Source organism: Bos taurus, chromosome 9 (assembly GCF_002263795.3).
Source record: "Bos taurus isolate L1 Dominette 01449 registration number 42190680 breed Hereford chromosome 9, ARS-UCD2.0, whole genome shotgun sequence".
Taxonomy (NCBI): Eukaryota; Metazoa; Chordata; class Mammalia; order Artiodactyla; family Bovidae; genus Bos; species Bos taurus.
This window is the reverse complement of record NC_037336.1, coordinates 89661030-89681424: the sequence shown is the minus strand read 5'-3', so window position 1 is coordinate 89681424 and position 20395 is coordinate 89661030. Positions and strand designations below refer to the sequence as shown.

At 36.5% G+C, this 20395-nt stretch overlaps 1 protein-coding gene across 1 annotated transcript; it reads right to left on the bottom strand.

Annotated features, from left to right (window-relative positions):
- Window positions 1-1914: 1914 nt before the first annotated feature.
- On the bottom strand, window positions 1915-19989 carry MYCT1 (MYC target 1). The gene is made up of 2 exons (XM_005228550.5): window positions 19804-19989; window positions 1915-4533 (listed from the first exon to the last, which is right to left on the bottom strand). Exons 1-2 carry the CDS (start codon window positions 19964-19966, stop codon window positions 4022-4024), a joined length of 675 nt encoding a protein of 224 aa, XP_005228607.4. The 5' UTR covers window positions 19967-19989; the 3' UTR covers window positions 1915-4021.
- Between the last annotated feature and the right edge of the window lie 406 nt (window positions 19990-20395).

Below are 20395 nucleotides of genomic sequence, written 5' to 3'. Positions count from 1 at the left end.
TTCTAAAATAGATACTCTAATTTTACCAGCAGCTGCTAATAAAATTTCTCATAATACACTTATGCCCATATTTCTTAATTTATCAGCTTCAGAAATAAAGCAGTATATATTAAATTTCTGTTTTGTTAGAAACCTTTTCAGCGAGTGATTGTAGCCTAACTCAATTTGATCTATAGAAAAATGAGAATTTGCTAGAAAGCTATTATAGTATTCAGTTAAATCCAGGAAAGACTTCATTACTCTTGCCTTATGAAGGCAAGGAATGTGTCCAGCCTTCAGGAGCTACAAAAACTAAAGATTTCAGATCCGTTGACTATGCCATTTTTTAATTTCTCTCTGTGGATCAGTTTAATTTCTTTCCTATCACATGATAGGAAAAAAGCTTTTACATCTTACTTCTTACAATGTTAACCATCTAAGAGATACTGATCTCTCTCAGGACCCCTACCACAAAATCTTTTGCAAAGGACCACAGGATTGGTTTGATCAGATGCCTTCAAGACCAGTCAATGAGGTTACATTGGATGTGGTGATAGTTCCTGCTATAATCACATGGGTAGGTAGTCAGGGAAAGGAATTTGGTTTTCAGACTAGTAGAGAATTTGCCAGCCAAAAGAGCATGTCCTGCACTCTCACTATGAAAGATAGGCAATCTATCCCTTCTTTTGTTCCCGACACCCAGTAGCTAGTTAATTTTGGTAATTTCTAACTTGATTTTTTTTCTTTCTTATGTGTAAATCAGATACTATCTGCACTAAAATTAGACACTTTTGTAGCTCTGCAGTTGTTTCTTTTTCTTGTGATTTTCATGCATTACTAGGGTTCTTTTTCTTAATTTCAGAAAGTTTATTTCTAGTTGTTTCAAGACTAGGCAATATATACATTAGGCAAAATTCCAAATAAACCAATAAGACTGTCTACTGGTATCAGAGAACAGAGAGCCAGACATGGTGGGGAGGGAAGTGGAGATCAAAAGGGTGAAGCTTGTCAAAAAAGGCATAAACATCTAGTTGTGAAATAAACAAACCCTGGATATGTAATGTACCACATTGTGACTATAGTTAATTGTACCGTATTGTATATTTGAAAGTTGCTGAAAATAGATCATACACATTATAAAGATGGATATACCCAACCAGTCAATCCTAAAGGAAGTCAGTCCTGAATATTCATTGGAAGGACTGATGCTGAAGCTGAAACTCCAATACTTTGGCCACCTGATACGAAGAACCAACTCATTGGAAAAGACCCTGATGCTGGGAAAGTTAGAAGGGGAGTGGAGAAGGGGATGACAGAGATTGAGATGGTTGGATGACATTACTGACAGAATGGACAGGAGTTTGAGTAAGCTCCGGGAGTTGGTGATGGACAGGGAGGCCTGGTGTGCTGCTGTCCATGGGGTCACAAAGAGTCAGACACGACTGAGCGACTGAACTGAACTGAACTGAGAGTAGATCCTCAAAGTTCTCATCACAAGTAACTAAATGCGGCTGCAGATGTTAATTAGAGTGGACTATGGTGATCGTTTTGCAGTACATACATATATAAAATCCTTATGTTGTACACTTAAAACTAACATAATGTTAAAAGTAAATTATATCTCAAAAAGTTTATTCTCTAAAAAAATTAATTAAACAATTCTGGAATTGTTTATCTAGTAAGATAAGAATTTAAATTCATGTTTTTAACAACTTATTGTTCATCTATATTAATTCATTAAAAATTCTGTTTTTTTCTTTGTGATCATACCCCTTTTGTGTTACACATTATTAGATAAAACAAGGTTGTGTCTCTAAAATAGTTTATAAAGAATGATTTTTTTTCCCATTTTTTAAAGAATGATCTTGATTGAGTTAAAATACCAAATAAATAGGAAACAGTCACAGGCTATTCAATAAATAAACTGAATCAAAATTGACATCAGTTTAATTTTATTTCATAATCAACTAAATATTTCAAATAAAATAATTACATTAAGAAAAAGCCTCCAGTTTTTGTTTTAATTTCATGTTTTATACATTGTACATTTACAACATACTCATTTTGATTATTTCATAACTTGGTGAGGGAAGAGGTAATAATTCTTTCAGATGGTTAAATACACCAGAGGATTTCTGCTCTCATTTTCGTTATTTGAGAGAGATGAAGCAGTTTTTAGTCTCAACAAATTCTACACAAAAACCATATACTTTGCTTACCTCGCATATTAGACATTAAAAATGGCATACAAGCAAAGATAGAATTGAATGGCATCACTGACTCTATGGACATGATTTCCAGCAAACTCCAGGAGATAGTGAGGGACAGGGAGGCCTGGTATGCTGTAGTCCATGGGGTCCCACAGACTTGGACACAACTTAGCGACTGAACAGCAACAAGCACAGATCTCTTAAAATTTTATGTGGCTATAACTAAGTTTTTATAAAAAAAAAAAAACTTACAACAAATTTGCTATCTTTTGAGCTTTTTTTCTCTTTCCTTCCTTCCTTCCTCTATCCCTCCCTTCCCTCCTCCTTCCTCCTTTCAGGTATATTGCATTAGAAAGCATCTATTTATAGACATTTACTATAGACATCATTAAGTATAACTGTCCTTGAGGAACAGTGCAAAATGTAAGCTAAAAAAAAAAAATAAAGAAAATACTATACAGAATCTTTTATTGTGTAAATATCTATTACAGTATTGAGTCATATTCAGACACCATTAGCTGGGACTGCTGCATTGCAGAAACTATCATGAGATCATTTTTCTTCACAGAAAATCCCAGTGTTCAGAGAAGAAATAGCAACATAAGCTAAATATTCACTATATCAGAAACAAACTCCAGGTCTTTTGAGTAATAATTCTGGGAACTCATGTCCTTAAATGAAAAAGACCAGCCAGTCATCTCTGGCCACTGAAGCTCTCCCTTTAAAAGGGTGGCTTCTTGTGGAGATGGACTCCTTAAATAATTGTCTGCACCAAAGACCGGTTGGCACAGTTTCATCTGTACAAAGACTCTTCACAGAAGCTGAGGTTCCATAGAGAAGTAAATAAAAGATGATGACTGATGGGTCCATCCAGGAAGGAAGATTCTTCGTGGCTGTAACATCTAATTTGGATAAACAGACTTTCTCTCTACTAGCCCTCCTTTATTTGTCTTTGAAGTTACAGAAAATCCTTAGGTAACAAGCTTTCCCCATTGCTAGATTTAAATGTAAGAAATAAAGTTTATCCCTTAAGAAAAATGTAAACTCGGTACTAGAGTTTGTTTTTAGATCAAATGAATTGGATTTGCTATTGTTTTTATAACAATACAATGAAAACAGTAAAGAAAGGTCAAATCATCAAGTGAGTAAATCCAAGGATTTTGCCTCAGTGAAGAGGATAACTATTCTTGGGAAAAGAACAAAAGGAGTTGGGGGAAAAATAAGTGTCAGAATTGCACTATTCTGTAACACTCACTGAGTTCAGCTTCCTTTGCTTGATTTCCTCACTTGTCACAAATGAGTGAAATCAAGGAACTTTAGAATCTCCTATGTTCCATCATTTTATGTCCATAAAATCACTAAAAATCCAAGATTGTCAAATGATTCACTTGTCTTTCTAAAGAAAGTTAAATTAAAATCCCTTAAGACAGGAATTTTTTTAAGTTACACAGTCATTTTTCCCACCTTTATAGTCACATTGGACATTGAGTGAAGATTGTAAACCACAAAAATCCAAAGTTTTTGTTTTAGTCTAAAAGACATATATACTGTATCAGTTGATTCTTAGCCAAGAATCACTATCTTTCAAAATTCCCATGTTGAATACAAAATACATAAATATATAACTATTTGGAAAAATATTATTTTTTCGTGTGAGACAAAAAAAAAAAAGGAAATCTGTTTTACATTGTGATGTCCAAATTGTGTGTGCATATTTCAGCTTGGAAACTCATTAGGCATTTGGGCCATGTCCTCAAAATTCTGTTTTGCCTATTTGTAATTTCCCTTCAATACAAAACAAGAAAAGAAAAACAAAAACAGAAGCACCCTACTCAGGAGTCCGAGAAAGCCTTTATGATGGACTCATAGGCAGGTGGGGGTGGTGTTGAAACGCCAAGCCGAAGACTGTTACTGGACCAGTGGAAATCCGGACGGCCCAGGCTGTGGGAAGTGTTGATGCTGGAGGAGGTAGTGGATGAAGGGAAAGTCACCAGCTGACTCTCAGTTTCCACAGGAAGTGGTGGGCATTGCAGAAAGGGGTGGAAAGTTGAGCCCCTGAAGCTTGATTTTCTTGGAAAGGAATTGGCTTGTTCCAGGGAAGCTTGTCGCTGGAAAGTGAGGCTTGCCAAGCTGAGGTTGCTTCGACGTTCACAGCCACTGTGGCGGTAAAATCCATTTCTGTTGAGGCCGTGGGTATATGAAGATCTGGATCGCCGGCTTGAACTCCACTGCGAGATGGGGGCGCTGGCCCTTCTTCGAGACAGACAGACAGACAAAGCCCAAATAAATCCTCCGATTACAAGTACCGTTGCCACGGATACCGTGAAGGACATTATCACATCCTCTAAAACAAAGAAAACAAATAGGTAATATGATTTACAGATAGGTGTTCAACTAAATATACAGGCAAAATGCAAATGAGGACTATGGAATATTTGATTAACTTAGATTTTGCATTTGGGAGATAGAAGATGGTGTTGGGTGGGTATAAATAAATGAAGCCGATAGGCTTCCATTTATCAAAGAAAAACAATAAAGGATGTAAAATGACATCTTTTTAGCTGTAGCATTCCACATTGCTTACAATATTTTATTATCTTTAAGAAATTAGTAATTAAAAAGTCTCATATTTTGAAAAAAGTCTCTTCTTTATTTAGCTCATAAATTTTTATAGTTGCAAATATAATCCAAAGATTACTTCCTTTTGAATTACAGTAGTAACCAATGTGCCAAAAATCGATAAAGAATTTCATAGTCACATTGACTTTGTCTTTTCCTCTGTCTGCTTTCAAATCCCCCACCAGTGTATCCCACCCTGAAGGCTGCATGATGCCTCACATCCGTTCTCATTCTGAGACAGGAAGTGCTGGGCTAGAACCATCTGGGGGGCTGACTGATTTATGTCTTATTTCCAGAACTCCTGGACTGTCACCTTTATCTTTGACTCATTGATGACATGAGCTATACAGACTGCTGAGCTCTTTCTTGGTCCCCAAGCAGGTTCATGCTCTTATCGTGCCCTTGTGATCACGAAATTCCTATCCCCTGAACCTCCATAGAATCTCTGCTATATACCAGTATCCTCCAATTCACAGAACTTGTCCAGATTTCCTGTTGTAAGGAGGGAAAAATGCCTTTCCCAGATACCTTATTGCTTCTTTTTGTGAACTAAAAACATATTCTTGAATAAAACTGGGTAGCAGAGCCCTGCATTAACTGGAAAGACATGCTGAATATTAGAAGACCCCTCCACCCTTATCATCCACCACACACAGACACACACACCCATGATCTAACCCACAACCCATATTGATTTTCACACTATCCTAAAATCTGTTGTTCTCACGCAAATTCCATACATTTCAGTATATTTTCCCCTGATACCTGGATATAATTTTAGAATTTTCTATTTGGAAAACTCAGTATGTGCTGAATTTTAAATACAGTCAACCTACCAACTGAGTATGGTTCATGAAAAAAGACCAGCAGAAAATCCATCAAGCTGACCCCAGCCCAAGTTGCCCACCCACAGAATTGTGAGCTAAGTAAATGGGGTGGATTGTTACACAGAAAAAGCTAATTGATTCAGGGTTCCAAACTCAGCTCTATTCCTAACATTCTGTGTGATTTTTATAAAAATTTATTTAGACTCACTTATTTTATTACTTTCTTCAAATGAAGGAGTTAGATTTTATGATAACTAAAGTTCTCTCCAGTTTGTTAAGATAGTCTATGACAGTATGCACCAAATCTATAATATAGAAATAACAAAACAAGCCCATATTAATAATTAAAAAAGGATATTCATTGTTCCTTAATTTTTGGATCTATTTTAGCATCTTTCTATCTTATATTGTCATGTTTTTCTCCTGTAGAAAGACCATATTTGTTATGTCCAATGTTTACAGTTATCACAAATGCTTGTATCAAAATCTCTAAAGCAACTCTTTATGTCAAATCTAGGCAATGAATTCTTTATAACAGGAAGATGACTTCTGAAATACAAGATGATTTATGACAGATCTTCTAGACTCAGGATTGTTCTTCAAAATTGTCTCTCGTCTAATATTGAGTCATGGCCTTAAAGTGAAATCTCTTGAGAATGGAGTTTTATAGAGTTAGGCTTTATCTGGAAAAAGCAATAAGCACAGTCAGAACCTAAAATTAGCCTTATTAATAATACAGTGAAATTCCAAATTAACTTGTAACTATCAGTGCCCCCAAATATTTGGAACTCAAAAAGGGAATTATAGAAAATCTGGGCTGCCAACACAAAAAGGCCATGTAAATCAGGATTTTCCAAAGTTTCTTCTGAAAAACAATAGAGGACAACAAGATGACCAAATAAAAATATACAAAACCATGCCTTCAGCATAATTAGAAGACAACAAATATCCAAACTTCAATTTATCTAAAAAATAAATGATGGAAACTAGAAATCAATAAATTATCTCCTATACTTCCACCACGTTGTCATGGAGAAGAAGGGCAATTCTGGAAATACTATAAAAATAAAATGAAAAGGTATTTTGGTCCATGAGCATGCTGACCAGGAAAGGGACTTATAGGAATGGGAAGAGGCAGTCTTGGAAAGTAATCCTTGCCGTGAGGAAGAGTCCTATCACAAAAGGATCACGCATTTTATGATTCTACTCACAGGAAATGTCCAGAAGACACAAACTACATAGAAAGAAAGTAGATTGGTGATGGTCTAAGGCGAGGGGGTAAGTGGAAGGGAATAGGAGGGACCTCTAAGTAGGGACAGGGTTTCTTTTTGAAGGACAGAAGTGAAGGTGAAAGTTGCTCAGCTGTGTCCAACTCTTTGAGACCCCATGGACTATACAGTCCATGGAATTCTCCAGGTCAGAATTCTGGAGTGGGTAGCCTTTTGCTTCTCCAAGGGATCTTCCCAACCCAGGGATCGAACCCAGGTCTCCTGCATTGTAGGCAGATTCTTTACCAACTGAGCCACAGAGGAAGCCTAAGAATACTGGAGTGGGCAGCCTAGCCCTTCTCCATCAGGGAAGCGCTTTTTTGAAGGACAAAATCTTCTTAAATCTGATGCTGTGGTGGTCACACAACTCCTATAACAAAACCATTTAATTGTATGCTCTAATTGACTATATCTCAATAAAGTTGTTTAAAAAAAAGAAAGAAAAAGGTGCTTTTTGGAAACCACACAATGAAGGAGGAAGGAGGCAAGACTGAAGGGAAACTGGAGGATCCTTCAAAACAAAAGAAAATTTAAAACAAAGGACATGCAATTCCTCCCAACTCCACTCTCTAAAAATTAAAGTCAACCAGCAAAAAGCAACCAACCAAACACACACACACATGCACACATGCACACACAGTCAACCAGTAAAAACACCACATTTTGCTACCCTGAGGGAAGGATGAACCTAGAATGACTCTCAGGCTCTGGTGTGGGCAAATGGGGGTGGACAGGTGCTTACTAGTACCATTTGTCCAAATAGGGAAGTAATGTGAGACTGCAGAACTGGGGCTGGAACTGATAGTAGGAAGATGTTGAGTTTGCATGTCCCTGGAGTGTGTATTAGGGAATTCAGTGTTAAATAAATATGGAGTTTAAAAGGATGCAAAATTCGGAATCTTCATGCTGCAAGAGAGTTCAACTATCCAAGGAACGCACTTCTACTAAAAGAAACAAATGTGTTTATAGAAGAGAGTTGAGAACAAACTTCCAGGAAAACCAGAATTTAACAGGTGGCGGAGGTCAACACCGGGGAAACACAGAAGGGCTAATTAGGATGGCCCACAGAGATAAGAAAGGTTACTAGCACTGAATCAAAGTGAGAAGAGACTTTTAGGGAGAAGTGATTAGCAACCAGGAGCCCCAGAGAAATTTATCAATTCATTTGTTCACGTATAAAGCACCCACTAGATACCAAGTACTGCTAAGTACAGAGAGAGCTGGGAAGAAAATAGTCTGTAGCAGAGTTAACATTCTAGAAGACTTAAAGTAATAAAAAGGCCCTTTAGATGGGACAGTGAGTGGGTCATTGGCCACTTTACGCACAGTAGGTTGGGGGTCAGATGATGGAAGGCCCTGAGTACTTCTCCAAGAAATTCAACCTCTTCCCTGTGGGCAAAGAAGAGGCTTGAGCAGTTACCCATAGGAAGGATAAAGATGGAGCTGGTGTTGATATCTGCGGTAGACTGAAAACAAATAAGCAGGGAGGAGAGGGAAACAGTGATTCGAACATACAACAACAATGGCTTAATCTGGGAAGCTATAGTAAGAATAAGAAAGAATCTGATCGTGGGAGTCTCAAAGTGAAAAGAATATAAAAATTATTCCATAGTATCATACCATCTAATGTCCTAGAGATAAGACATTGAGCAGCATAATGGTGATAAACTGAGGCTTAGAAGCTCTTGCTCCTAAAATCTAAATAATAATGTTATTTTATAGTAGTAATTTGATAATCAGATCAAATTTTAATGTTTTAGAAATTCTATCATCTGCTTACTTTATATTTACTTGCCTTTGCCATTTTATGCAACAGTAGTTTATCAGAGAATAGATTTACTAGATAAAATTTTAATTTGTATTATAATCATTACATCTTTCCTTGAAGTTTTGTGTTGTTTATAATAGCTATCTAAATTCTGGATTTCACTGAAAAATGTTTTAATTGTTCTTGTAAGAGTACTAAGTAAAAATCATAAACTACTCAAATACTTCATAAAACCCAGTCCTTTGTCTTCTTCCAAATAAGTATGTGAATCCAGAAATTTTACTAAATTCGGTTCTTTTGTTAAGAAAAATACCTAATTTTACTATATTTCAGTGAGGTTTAGCAATCTTTGTTTTTGTGAGGTGTATTGCACATCATTTGAATAATTTATTGTGCATTATTAAGTGGTCAGTTGTCTCTGGAAGAGTTTATGCATTAAGTAGTTTATGCTCCAGAGGATCCATAAGTGGATTACCATGATAAACACTTTAATCAAAGACTATGAATAAAGTCACTCAGAAATTCTGTCCTTCTATTTAGAATAGATGAATGAGAGATATACTATGATTCATTTTAATGTTATTGTGTCTTTGAGTAGAAAAATAATGCATTAAGTTGAGACTTAGTTGGTAAACTGTAAGCTCCTTCTAAATATGAACTTCTATCATTCTAAGTTAGAAAGGTTTCACTAAAACTAAGATTAAGAAAATTTTGATGTTGGAATGAATACAGTTTACAAAATGCAACCCTATTTTTATTTCATTATTTTGGTAAACAGTAATATGCATTTCTAATTTGATTAATTTAATATAGGGTCTTGGACACTATTAAGTCTATTACATCCCTTAATTGTCAAACAACCTCAATTAGGGAAAAGCTCTTTATCTTTGGTGTGTTGTAAGAAAATATTAATCTGAAATGAAAAATTTGAAATGCATAAGATTGTATTGATTTAATGCCAGATTTGGTAGCCAGTTACAGATAAAAATACTTGGAGGAAATGTGGTAAAGCAGTATTATGTATTCTGCAATTACATTTCTGAATCAACAACCTCCACTGGAGAATTTTAAATATCAACAACTTCAGATATAGAATCAGAGATATAATGTTTCAACTAAAACGAACTCTTGCCTCAGCTCAAACTCTTAGTTTTTTTATATTGAAACAGAGTCGTGCTTTCGAATTGTGGTGCTGAAGAAGACTCTTGAGAGTCCCTTGGACAGCAAGGAGATCAAACCACTCAATCCTAAAGGAAATCAACCCTGAATATTCATTGGAAGGACTGATGCTTAAGCTGAAGCTCCAATAAATACTTTGGCCACCTGACATGAACAGCCAACTCACTGGAAAAGACCCTGATGCTGGGAAAGACTGAGGACAGGAGAAGGGAGTGACAAAGGATGAGATGGTTGGATGGCTTCACCAACTAAATGGACACGAGTTTGAGCAGATCTTGGGAGATGGTGAAGGACAGGGAAATCTGGTGTGCTGCAGTTCATGGGGTCACAAAGAGTCAGACATGACTTAGCAACTGAACAAGAAGATTTATGCTATAGATGTGTGTGTCTGTTAGTCGCTCAGCCGTGTCCGATTTTGTGATACCATGGACTATAGCCCACCAGACTCCTCTGTCCATGGGCTTCTCCAGGCAAGAATACTGGAGTGACTTCACATATCCTCCTCCAGGGGATCTTCCCAACCCAGGGATTAAACCCAGGTCTCCCACATTGCAAGCAAATTCTTTACCATCTGAGCCACCCACTGCACATAAATAAAATATTTATTTTATTTTAATAATTGAATATTGACAACCGACACCAGTCAGGGGACTGTTGCAGTCACTTAGGTATGACATAAAGTGAGAAAATAAATATTAAAGTCTGCAAAGTATTGGGTTGGCCAAAAAGTTCATTTGAGTTTTTCCATAAGATATTACAGAAAACCCAAGCAAACTTTTTGACCAAGCATGCTCTTGCTTTAGGGTCTAAACCTGTGTAACCACTAGAGTCTGACGGAGGATTCTGAATATCTCAGTATATAAGCATGTATAATAGATGAGATTAGACATACTTACTTTATTTCCACTAAATGAAGCTAAAATCTTAAAATCCCATAAAAGCATTTAAAGTTTACAAGAGTTCCTTTACATCGTCTCCGTGCATATGCCCTGTGAGCCCTTCCACCACAGCCTCTTCAGACAACGTGTTCTAAAAGATTAATCTATAGCCAAAATTAGCATAAACTTCATTTCAAGAAGAAATTAGAAACTTTGAAAATGTAAAATCAAGGGGAAACAATTTTACATCAAGTAACAACAATTATAATGCAACTAAAAAGAACAAATGATTGCTTTAAAAATGACAGATCTCCCTTTAAAGGAAAAAAGGAACAAACTCTAACATCAGTAAAGCATGGCATATAACTTAAGTGTTATCCTATTTTATAACTTATGTCTATATACCTACTAAGGGGCTGGCACATTGGTCCTCAAAGAACGACAGCTATTATTACTAATGGATGTATAGCTTTCCTGTGTCATTTGACTCTTCCTAGCCTAATAATAATGGTCACGATAGTGCCTTTCAATTCTAAGATTCTAATATTGAATCTGGTTTTCGATAAATCTAATCCGTACCTAAAATTCGGGCCACTACTATCAAAATTTACTAAACGTCACCACCTAGTGGCCTTGAGTTGAATTGTTCTAATATCTGAAAAGTGATTTTATCTTTGACAATAAAACATTGATCAATTCACAAAATCCTTTGCAATCTTAAGAATCATTAAGCTTAGCTATTAGACTGCTAGTAGACTGTGCTGTTCTTGGTACCCTAGAGAATATAGCAGGATTGTTCAGACAATAAGATTTTGGCAAAAATTGTTAATTTAAACAACAGCAAGCATTTCCTATGTGTATCTCATCTCCCAGAAAATCCTATTGGGTCTATTGTCAGAACATATCCAGAATTCAGCTTCTCATTATCTGCTCTGCTACCTTCCTGATCCAAGTCACCATCATCTGTGACTTGGACCATTACTATAGCCTTCTCTCTGGTTCCTGCTTCTCTCCTTGCTCAGTTCTCAGTACAGTAGCCAGAGTGAGCCTTCTAAAGTGTTAGTCAAATCACATCACTCTTTTGCTCTAAACCATTCACTTCTCCCAGAGTATAATAAAATGTAAACTCTCCCAAATCACCTTGAAGTTCCACCTTGATCTGTTCCCTGTCATCTGTCCTCCTTCCTATTCTTCCACTGGCTCATTCATCTCCATCCACACTGCCCTCTTCGCCATTCCTTAAACACATCATCTGTGCTCCTGATTTAGAGCCTTGTGCAAATTGTAACCTATTCCTGAAACTCTACTCAGCTGTTTACACGGGTGACTTCAGGTCTTCACCCACATGTCACCTTCTCATTGAGAGCTACCCTAACCACCCTATTTAAGGGTCATCCTGTCCCACCTCTGATGTCTAACTGCCCCCGTTGGTTTTCTTTTTTTCTTTCTAAGTTACTAGAAACTAGACTAACGGGATTGTGAGACAAATGAAAAATCTGGGAGATTTGGAAATAGATTTGGTCAAAAGAATAAAGCATAAGTCATACTATGAATATAATTATTCAACAGTACTGTTAGAGTAGTAGGTAAGTTAAACTATGTTCAAAAGGAACAGGGTAGACCAACAGTTAACCCTTGAATAACACAGGTTTGAACTGCACAGGTCCACTTATACATGGATATTTTTTCAATGAATACATACTAGTGATTTCCTCTGGGGATGATGTAAACAGGGTTGACTAAGAAGTGTCATTATCATTAGGGAACTTTTCAGGTTGGAGATAATGTTCTATATCTTTACTGGGCTTTGGGTTACTCAGGTGTGTATGTCTTTATCAAAATTCAGCAAATATTCAGTTATGATCCATGCACTTCATTTTTTGATCATTTACACATTTTATTGATGTACATTTGACTTTCAAAGAAAAAAAATAAAAATATTAAATTCTTGTTAATACTATAAATGCTAAATTAACCAGGGGGAAGCATACTGATATCTTCAATTTTCTTGGAAATATAAACTAAGATTGGTTGATAAAATGAATATTATAAAAATGTTAATAGTATAATCTAGGAGTAGGTATATGGATATTCACTGCAAAATTCTTCAATTTTTTTCTGTATATTTCTTTCATAATAAATATTAGAAAAGTATATGAGAGAAGGTCATAAACAACTTTAAGGCAACACATTTAGAAATTTAATTCAAATGGGAAAATTCCTACAAGACACAAACTGCCCTAAAGTAATCAAATGATCAGTAGGAAATCTGAATTATCCAATATTGTTAAACACACTGACTTTTCACTTAAAACCTTCTTATTAAAAATACTACAGATAATTACACTGGTGAATTCTTTCAAACATTTAAACAATAAACAATGCCACACTTACACAACTTTTTCCAAATAATAGAACCTTTTCACTTCCTAACCTGTTTTAGGAAACCTGCCTAACATTGATACCAGAATCTGACAAGGCTATTGTAAGAAAAGACTACTATAAGCAAATTTCTATCATTAACATAAATGCAGAAGTTCTAAAGTCAGGAACCTATTAAAAAATTACATTCTTCTAGGCTCTGCCTCATCCTACTGAGCCAATCTCTGAGCATGGAGTTCAGTGAGAGATGAATCATGAAACTTCTGTCTGTGGAACTGAGATACAGCAGTTTTAAAGACAAGAATTTATAAACCCTTGTCAATCAAACTTCCTAGGTAACTGATATAAAGCAAGTAATTATCAGGCTGTTAATATGAAATGTTGCATAGATGTCCAAGAGTTTTTAAAATACAAATTAAAAATACACATTTGAAACATAGTATTTGTTTACTATTTGGGAAGAGGGAATATAAAGAACATTGTTGGGGAGCATGCCCAGCCCATAAGCTTTCTCCCTCCTCAACCTCTCTGGAAACAACCTTTTTCCATCTTCTGGGGTAGATCCCTAAGTGACATATTTTTCTCAGGTTATGAAATAAAGTTTTCAGGTATTAACCAAGGTTTGCTGCCCTTGACAGCACTTGATTGCCCAAGAAATCAATTAACAATCCTCCATCTCTTCAGTTATCTTGGAGAGGATTAGGGCTGTTATCAAAGATGCACAGAAAAAAAAGAAAAAAACTGGTGCTCAGAATTACTAACAGGATTATTAAATACTTAGAATAGAAGATAGCCTTGAAAACAAATTGTTTTGCTCCAATCAGTAGACATTGTAAAAGACACAGGAGTGTTTTGGGTTTTCTGTTTGTTTGTTGCAATTTCAAAATACTGAGCGCCTAAAAGACTGAAGAACATACCTTTCATCTATTTCTGCTTTATTGACTATGCCAAAGCCTTTGACTGTGTGGATCACAATAAACTGTGGACAATTCTTCAAGAGATGGGAATACCAGGCCACCTGACCTGCCTCTTGAGAAATTTGCATGCAGGTCAGGAAGCAACAGTTAGAACTGGACATGGAACAACAGACTGGTTCCAAATAGGAAAAGGAGTTCGTCAAGGCTGTATATTGTCACCCTGCTTATTTAACTTGTATGCAGAGTACATCATGAAATACGCTGGACTGGAAGAAACACAAGCTGGAATCAAGATTGCTGGGAGAAATGTCAATCACCTCAGATATGCAGATGACACCACCCTTATGGCAGAAAGTGAAGAGGAACTAAAAAGCCTCTTGATGAAAGTGAAAGTGGAGAGTGAAAAAGTGGGCTTAAAGCGCAACATTCAGAAAACGAAGATCATGGCATCCGATCCCACCACTTCATGGGAAATAGATGGGGAAACGGTGGAAACAGTATCAGACTTTATTTTTCTGGGCTCCAAAATCACTGCAGATGGTGACTGCAGCCATGAAATTAAAAGACGCTTACTCCTTGGAAGGAAAGTTATGACCAACCTAGATAGTATATTCAAAAGCAGAGACATTACTTTGCCAACAAAGGTCCGTCTAGTCAAGGCTATGGTTTTTCCTGTGGTCATGTATGGATGTGAGAGTTGGACTGTGAAGAAGGCTGAGAGTCAAAGAATTGATGCTTTTGAAGTGTGGTGTTGGAGAAGACTCTTGAGAGTCCCTTGGACTGCAAGGAGATCCAACCAGTCCATTCTGAAGGAGATCAGCCCTGGGATTTCTTTGGAAGGAATGATGCTAAAGCTGAAACTCCAGTCCTTTGGCCACCTCATGCGAAGAGTTGACTCATTGGAAAAGACTCTGATGCTGGGAGGAACTGGGGGCAAGAGGAGAAGGGGACGACAGAGGATGAGATGGCTGGATGGCATCACTGACTGGATGGATGTGAGTCTCAGTGAACTCCAGGAGTTGGTGATGGACAGGGAGGCCTGGCGTGCTGCGATTCATGGGGTCGCAAAGAGTCGGACACGACTGATCTGACCTGATAATGAACAGTGCTGGAAAAATAAACTGTGGTCCATGAGTCATGCCCAGGTCAACTTGGGCTGCTGTTTAAATACCACAGACTGGGTGGCTTCAACAACAGACATTTATTTCTCACAGTTCTGGGAACCAGGATGCCCAGCATCCAGGTGCCAGCATGACCAGGTTCTGGTGAGAGCCCACACCCTCATCTCAGTGCTAGCACACAGATGGGAAAGAACAGTTATCTCTTTCTCCTCTTATAAAGCCATTAACCCCATCATGGGGGACCCACCTTCTAATTTGATCCCAATTACGCCTCAAAGGCCTTATCTCCAAATAACATTGCATTAGGGGGTTAAGGATTCAACACTGAATGGGGGAGGGGACTTAAATATTCAACCCCAACAAGTAAATTTTCAGAAGCAGTGTGAAGAGAAGTTTTGGAGACCGAAAAAGGGCTATGCATACATGTGACCAGTGAGAGTCCTGAATAAGGGGCCATTACTCCATTTCTGCCTGTGAATGAGCTACAGATTCATTTAGGGAATCCCAGAGAAATTGGTATCCATTTTCAACTTCTTGGGATCCAGATCGGAAAGATGATAAACCCCTCTGAGAAACTCTCGGTCCCTGAAAAGCAGAGTAGGGATGAGGAAGTATTGACTTAGTATATCCAGATCTAAGGGTCTTATATACAGCCCAAATGCCCTCAGGTCCAAGGTTACGGGAGAGCATTCAACATTGTTCTATGCCAGCTGAGACAGATGGAAAAGAGCCAATAGACCAGAAAGGAAAAATCGTGCCATTAGCAAATGTTGCACAGATCATCAGATTTTATGGTAATAATCTTCAGCAGTAAAGGCAAGAAAAAAGGGCAATGCCCCTAAAGCAGATGAGAAATATACATCAGTAGAGTCAACAGAGACCAGAACTTGACCAAGAACCAATAGCCCTCTCGTTCCAACACACTCGGTAGTGTAGAGTTCCCAGTCCTGTCTCATCCCCTTTCCATCTGTAGAGGAAAGTAAAGGGGGAAGTGGGGAAGCTTGAAGTAGCTAAATTAAAAATAATTAGGTTAAATCAGATCTCCTGCATTACAGAAAGATTCTTTACTTCTGAGCCACTAGGGAAGGTCAAGGTTAATCAGGTCTCTGTACATGGAATTCTCCAGGCAAACTTTTACAGTATACTATAATACTGGAGTGGGTAGCCATTCCCTTCTCCCGGCTAAACTTTTACAGTAACAGCCAAAACTACACAAATCTCTTTCAAGTCATTCAGTTCTCTGCAAACTCGGCTTGCGTATTTTTAACTTCTGTATATTTGCTGATAAGATTTTTTCCTGAATTTCCTGAAATTCTCCAACCATGCCATATTTATCTCACAAACACTAGGCACATTGTCTAATATATAAAGAGTGGTCAGTCAGTGCTTCTGAGTAAACTAATGAACTGGATAGATAAACAGATGAAAGAATGATTTAATAAGATACTGTAAGAAATATGAATGACTACAATGTTCTTCCTAGAATTGTCTCCCTATGTGAACCTTGTCTGATTTATAGAAACAGGTAAGGCCTCACTTTTTTTTTCTAAAAAGGATTTAGGGATCAGGTGGTTCAGACAGCAAAGAATCTGCCTGCAATGCAGAAGACCTGGATTCAATCCCTGGGTCAGGAAGATCCCCTGGAGAAGGGAATGGCTACCCACTCTAGTATTCTTGCCATGGTAAGAGGAGTCTGGCAGACTATAGTCCATGGCATCACAAAGAGTTGGACACAACTTAGGGACTAACACTTTCATTTTTCTAACTCATTCATTGCCATTTTACTGAATATCATCTTGTGTTATTCCATAGCAATATAGACATATGTTGTATACATATGTTTGCATATGTATGAGCACATAATCTCCTCCAAAAGTGTAATCTTCTTTAGGACAGATATAGATTTGATAAAGATTAAATCAGGTGAATAAAGGCAAATTCCTAAACCCATAAATTCTCTAATTTTTCACAATCCTAGCCAAAACCACACATGGTAAGGCAAGAAGTATAACCAAATAGTCTTATTTAGAACTATAAATACGAAAAAACTAACCAAGTTTAATGACACTTGTCTACAATTTCATTAAAGCAGAGTGCAGCAAACTTTAACAGGTTATGTTGCCTGTTGCTTTCATTGGTACTGTTTATAGGGAAGGGAAATGCATCAAAGAAGGCAAAAGTGGGAAATGCAAGTCTTCAGCTGTGTTGTCAGGCCAATTTTATCAATCGCCTTTGCATTAATTACTGTCATGTTTGTACAACATTTAGTAAATTTTATAGGTGATTATCAATAAAATGTAAACTATCATTATTGGTAATAACCTGGTATCTTTATCGAATTTTTCAATATTCTTTAAAGTAAACCAGGGAAATTACATTTGGAAAGCAATTTTTTATGCAGCCTTAGCATAAGTCTGGGAAATTTGTATGGTTTGATGTATAAGTTTTGCTTTTCTAAACTGTTCTTTCCCTATCTTCTGAATTCAAAATGCCAAAAAGCATTTTGGAAGCAATAGACAATGCATTGCACTGCACTTTACAGGATTTTCAAATAACATTTTTTGTGGAGACAGTGGACACGATAGATATCAATTTAGACAGAAAAGGGAGATAAAAATTTTAAAGGTCAACATTTATATTTTAGAAAATGTTTACATTTCATAGATCCACATTTTTGCATTTTACACTTAATATATATATATATATATATATTTTTTTTTTACCCCAGAAGAAATAATGGGATCTTCTATATATTTTCCCCACATCATCAAACATTATAATATTATATCTGCATAACATATCTGTTTAGCTTGGTTAATGCTTATCAATGTAACACTCCCTTTCCTGGTTTTCATTATATCCATCTATTTTCCATTGTATTCACCAAGTAAGATAAAGAAACACTCAGAACTATCTTTGGAACAATAAGTTTGAATTCTTTCTCAAGCATAGATTTCTATACTAAAAAAGTATTATCGTAAGATTGGCAAATTGCCTCTAAATATTTTGTTTTTCACTGGGGTCATTTTATGATTATGCTCCACATTTTAATCAGTGGATAATTATTTTTTCCCTTAAACATTTACATAGTCTTGAAAATTTGACTTTGATCTGAAAAAAACATTGATTTGGTAATTTTGCAGGAAGAATTACTTTTCAATAATTTATATATCATTTTTGCAATGATGAATTTAGTGTAAACACATTCTCACTATTTTTTAGCATCTGTTTGGTACATTCACTTTCTCTATAAAGGAGGACAGCAAACTGTATTGTAAGAAACCCATATTACTAACACTCTCACAATTCAGACTTGTCTTTTGGTGTAAAGTACAATAACATTACCAAAAGCCATTCTTTACAATATGCAAGTATAATTTACTTTCTTTTTCTTAATTCTTTGAGAATTACAATAGGATATCTACTAATATCTCTCATTTTCAGACATGAAATGAACATAAATGTTGATGGTAAAAAGAGAATTCATTCCCTCCATGAAAGTTTCTGTGATGGTGGAAAACCAGGTAGGTGGTTAGGGGCAGGCAGCACCCCTGCCCATCTTTCACCTGAGAGCTCCCCAAACATACTTTGGAATCACAGCAGAAAGTGTTAAATAGTTCCCGTGGGGAAGTGATCTCTTCACGAACTCCATTATCTCCTTTAAAATTTTTTTTCTGGATTTAACCCGACTTCTCCCTTTATTTTTTAAATTTCCCTAAACCCAAGTACCTGCAACAATTTCATGTCTCAGCCCTTCTTCCCTGAGTCTGCAGCCTTGGAAGTCTGCAGCCTTTTACATGCCTTGGAAGACATGGATTTTACCTCAGCTCCGTTCTGTTGCTGCTGATTGACTAGAAGTTGTGTCTGAACCCAGCCAAAAACTACTTTTGTACTGTTCCCTTTTTCCCTGTGATAAGCTTTCTTTATGGCTGGATGGCATCACTGACTCGATGAACATGAGTCTGAGTGAACTCCAGGAGTTGGTGATGGACAGGGAGGCCTCGCGTGCTGCGATTCATGGGGTCGCAAAGAGTTGGACACGACTGAGCGACTGAACTGAAGCTTTCTTTATAATGTTATTTGTGATGTTATTTCCACTTAACTTGTTCTGTTACAGTTTTTCCCTCTAATTTCATAATATGATTTTTTTTTATTTGATCATGTCATCACATTCCTTCAGTACATTTATTATTTAGATTCACTTTGGAAATTAAAGAGTATAACACTGACAAGGTAAGTTAAAATTAATCTCTGTAGAAATTCTTAGTTTCATTAAATAAGATACATAATCTGTATAACCATAAGACAAAACAATTTTCCAACAAAATCCACATTAGTATTTTCCAAACAGCAATGACTTTCATTTTTTTTCATTTTTATTCTTATTTTCTAATTATCATTTCCTATTATTTTTATTATTATTTTGTAAAACCAGCCAAAATCTTGTTGCCCAGATTCTACTTGAATGATTTCACAGCCCACATTACAGACATTTTACATGAACAAATCTTTTTGTACTAAATCTATGAAAACATTAGGTTGTCAATTTAGAGTAAGCAAAATGGCTCAGGGATTTCCAAGGTTTTAATCACCTCTAGGCAGTACATTTCTCCACATTCTAATTTTAAATTAAAAACAGCTAAAGAAAATCTTACCCCAAAAGTTTTCTGGCCATGGGCTCCCTAAACTTGTTGTGTTATTAGCCATAATATCCACAAAGAAGAGAAGAGAGAAGAAAAGCCAGTGTGTCCAGAAGAACTTTGAATCTGTGTCTTTGTAGTTCGGCAGGAGAAAAATAATTTTCACACAACCTCTCATATACTTGTGTTTGCATGAAAGGAAATAAATGTTTCATGTTTCCTGCTTTTATACTCAAATTAGCAACTGTTTTTCTTATCTTGGAATTCCACACAGTTCCTGAGACACAAAACAATTTCCTTCTCGTCATTTCCTCAGCTCAGTTGCTAAGTACCCACCTTTCCCCCCACCTCCAAACTGCTTTGGGGACATGAGACTCCTTTTCTGTCCTTTCCTCATCTCCTACTGACATGTGGAGGATGATTTTAAACTCTCAGCTACAACACTTTGGGTTAAATTTGTGTTGAATAAAGAAATAGACTGAAAAAAAATAAGACTGCCTTCCAATGTTTAAACACTATAATATAGTTTAAAAACTATATTTATATAGTAAGTTGGGAGTGGGGGGAACTCTTCAGAAATCCATAGTCTGTTCCAAAGCAATTAATT